Source organism: Camelus ferus, unplaced genomic scaffold, assembly GCF_009834535.1.
Source record: "Camelus ferus isolate YT-003-E unplaced genomic scaffold, BCGSAC_Cfer_1.0 contig4191, whole genome shotgun sequence".
Lineage (NCBI taxonomy): Eukaryota > Metazoa > Chordata > Mammalia > Artiodactyla > Camelidae > Camelus > Camelus ferus.
Genome location: NW_022589465.1, coordinates 1 through 2913, shown reverse-complemented (window position 1 = coordinate 2913; position 2913 = coordinate 1). Strand labels below are relative to the sequence as shown.

At 71.6% G+C, this 2913-nt stretch overlaps 1 protein-coding gene across 1 annotated transcript; it reads right to left on the bottom strand.

Annotated features, from left to right (window-relative positions):
* Positions 1–34: 34 nt before the first annotated feature.
* On the bottom strand, positions 35–2810 carry LOC116662599 (collagen alpha-1(I) chain-like; the record flags this gene model as incomplete). Its single annotated transcript, XM_032476363.1, has 2 exons — positions 2762–2810; positions 35–2671 (listed from the first exon to the last, which is right to left on the bottom strand). Coding segments are annotated over exons 1-2 (2686 nt in total), but the record flags the coding sequence as incomplete, so codon positions are not given.
* Between the last annotated feature and the right edge of the window lie 103 nt (positions 2811–2913).

Genomic DNA, 2913 nt, shown 5'->3' with positions numbered 1-2913 from the left:
GACGAGGACCGCGTGCGGAGGCGGGCGGCTCTACGGTCCAGGCTCTCCAGGCCGCCTTTCTGTGCCGGCCTGGGTGCGAACGAGGGACCGCGGGCGGAGGCGGGACGGCTCTCCGGACCAGGGTCTCCAGACCGCTTGTGTGAGCCGGCCTGGTCGCGGACGAAGGACGGCGGGCAGAGGCGGGACGGTTCCAGCTCCAGCTTTCCCAGGCCGCCTTTCTGAGCCGGCCTGGGCGCGGACGAGGGACCGCGTGCGGAGGCGGGACGGCTCTCGGGTCCAGGGCTTCCAGTCCGCTTGTGTGAGCTGCCCTGTGCGCGAACGAGGGAGCGCGGGCGAGGCGGACCGCTCTCCGGTCCTGCAACTCCAGGCCGCCTTTCTGAGCCGGCCTGGGCGCGAACGAGGTAAGGCGTGCGGTGGCGGGATGGCTCTGCGATCCAGGGTCTCCAAGCCGCCTTTCTGAGCCATACTGGGCCCTGACGAGGGACCGCGGGCGAGGCGTACGGCTCTGTGGACCAGGCTCTCCAGGCCGCTTGTGTGAGCCGGCCTGTGCGCGAACGAGGGACCGCGGGAGAGGCGGGCGCTCTCCGGTCCTGCATCCCCAGGCCGCCTTTCAGAGCCGGCCTGGACGCGGACGAGGGACCGCGTGCGGACGCGGGACGGCTCTCTGGGTCAGGGTCTGCATGCCGCATTTGTGACACGCCTTGGGCGCTAACGAGGGACCGCGGGCGAGGCGGGCGGCTCTCCGGTCCTGCGTCTCCAGGCCAATGTTGTGAGCCGTACTGGGCACGGACGAGGGACCGCGGGCGAGGAGGACGGCTCTCCGGTCCAGGCTCTCGAGGTCGCCTTTCTGAGCCGGCCTGGGCGCGGACGAGGGAACGCGTGCGGAGGCGGGACGGCTCACGGGTCCAGGGCTTCCAGGCCGCTTGTGTGAGCTGCCCTGGGCGCGAACGAGGGAGCGCGGGCGAGGCGCACCGCTCTCCGGTCCTGCATCTCCAGGCCGCCTTTTGAGCCGGCCTGGGCGCGAACGAGGTAAGGCATGCGGTGGCGGGATGGCTCTGCGGTCCAGGGTCTCCAAGCCGCCTTTCTGAGCCATACTGGGCCCTGACGAGGGACCACGGGCGAGGCGGACGGCTCTCTGGACCAGGCTCTCCAGGCCGCTTGTGTGAGCCGGCCTGTGCGCCAACGAGGGACCGCGGGCGCGGCGGAGCGCTCTCCGGTCCTGCATCCCCAGGCCGCTTTTCAGAGCCGGCCTGGGCGCGGACGAGGGACCGCGTGCGGAGGCCGGACGGCTCTCCGGTCCAGGGCCTCCAGGCCGCTTGTGTGAGCCGGCCTGGTCGCGGACGAAGGACGGCGGGCAGAGGCGGGACGGTTCCAGCTCCAGCTTTCCCAGGCCGCCTTTCTGAGCCGGCCTGGGCGCGGACGAGGGACCGCGTGCGGAGGCGGGACGGCTCTCGGGTCCAGGACTTCCAGTCCGCTTGTGTGAGCTGCCCTGGGCGCGGACGAGGGACCGCGTGCGGACGCGGGACGGCTCTCTGGGTCAGGGTCTGCATGCCGCATTTGTGACACGCCTCGGGCGCTAACGAGGGACCGCGGGCGAGGCGGGCGGCTCTCCGGTCCTGCGTCTCCAGGCCAATGTTGTGAGCCGTACTGGGCACAGACGGGGGACCGCGGCGAGGAGGACGGCTTTCCGGTCCAGGCTCTCCAGGTCGCCTTTCTGAGCCGGCCTGGGCGCGGACGAGGGAACGCGTGCGGAGGCGGGACGGCTCTCGGGTCCAGGGCTTCCAGGCCGCTTGTGTGAGCTGCCCTGGGCGCGAACGATGGAGCGCGGGCGAGGCGCACCGCTCTCCGGTCCTGCATCTCCATGCCGCCTTTTGAGCCGTCCTGGGCGCGAACGAGGTAAGGCTTGCGGTGGCGGGATGGCTCTGCGGTCCAGGGTCTCCAAGCCGCCTTTCTGGGCCATACTGGTCCCTGACGAGGGACCGAGGGCGAGGCGGACAGCTCTCTGGACCAGGCTCTCCAGGCCGCCTGTGTGAGCCGTCCTGTGCGCGAACGAGGGACCGCGGGCGATGCGGAGCGCTCTCCAGTCCTGCATCCCCAGGCCGCCTTTCAGTGCCGGCCTGGGCGCGGACGAGGGACCGCGTGCGGAGGCGGGCGGCTCTCCGGTCCAGGCTCTCCAGGCCGCCTTTCTGTGCCGGCCTGGTTGCGAACGAGGGACCGCGGGCGGAAGCGGGACAGCTCTCCGGACCAGGGTCTCCAGACCGCTTGTGTGAGCCGTCCTGGTCGCGGACGAAGGACGGCGGGCAGAGGCGGGACGGTTCCAGCTCCAGCTTTCCCAGGCCGCCTTTCTGAGCCGGCCTGGGCGCGGACGAGGGACCGCGTGCGGAGGCGGGACGGCTCTCGGGTCCAGGGCTTCCAGGCCGCTTGTGTGAGCTGCCCTGGGCGCGAACGAGTGAGCGCGGGCGAGGCGGACCGCTCTCCGGTCCTGCAACTCCAGGCCGCCTTTCTGAGCCGGCCTGGGCGCGAACGAAGTAAGGCGTGCGGTGGCGGGATGGCTCTGCGATCCAGGGTCTCCAAGCCGCCTTTCTGAGCCATACTGGGCCCTGACGAGGGACCGCGGGCGAGGCGGACGGCTCTGTGGACCAGGCTCTCCAGGCCGCTTGTGTGAGCCGGCCTGTGCGCGAACGAGGGACCGCGGGAGAGGCGGAGCGCTCTCCGGTCCTGCATCCCCAGGCCGCCTTTCAGAGCCGGCCTGGACGCGTACGAGGGACCGCGTGCGGACGCGGGACGGCTCTCTGGGTCAGGATCTGCATGCCGCATTTGTGACACGCCTTGGTCGCTAACGAGGGACCGCGGGCGAGGCGGGCGGCTCTCCGGTCCTGCGTCTCCAGGCCAATGTTGTGAGCCGTACGGGCA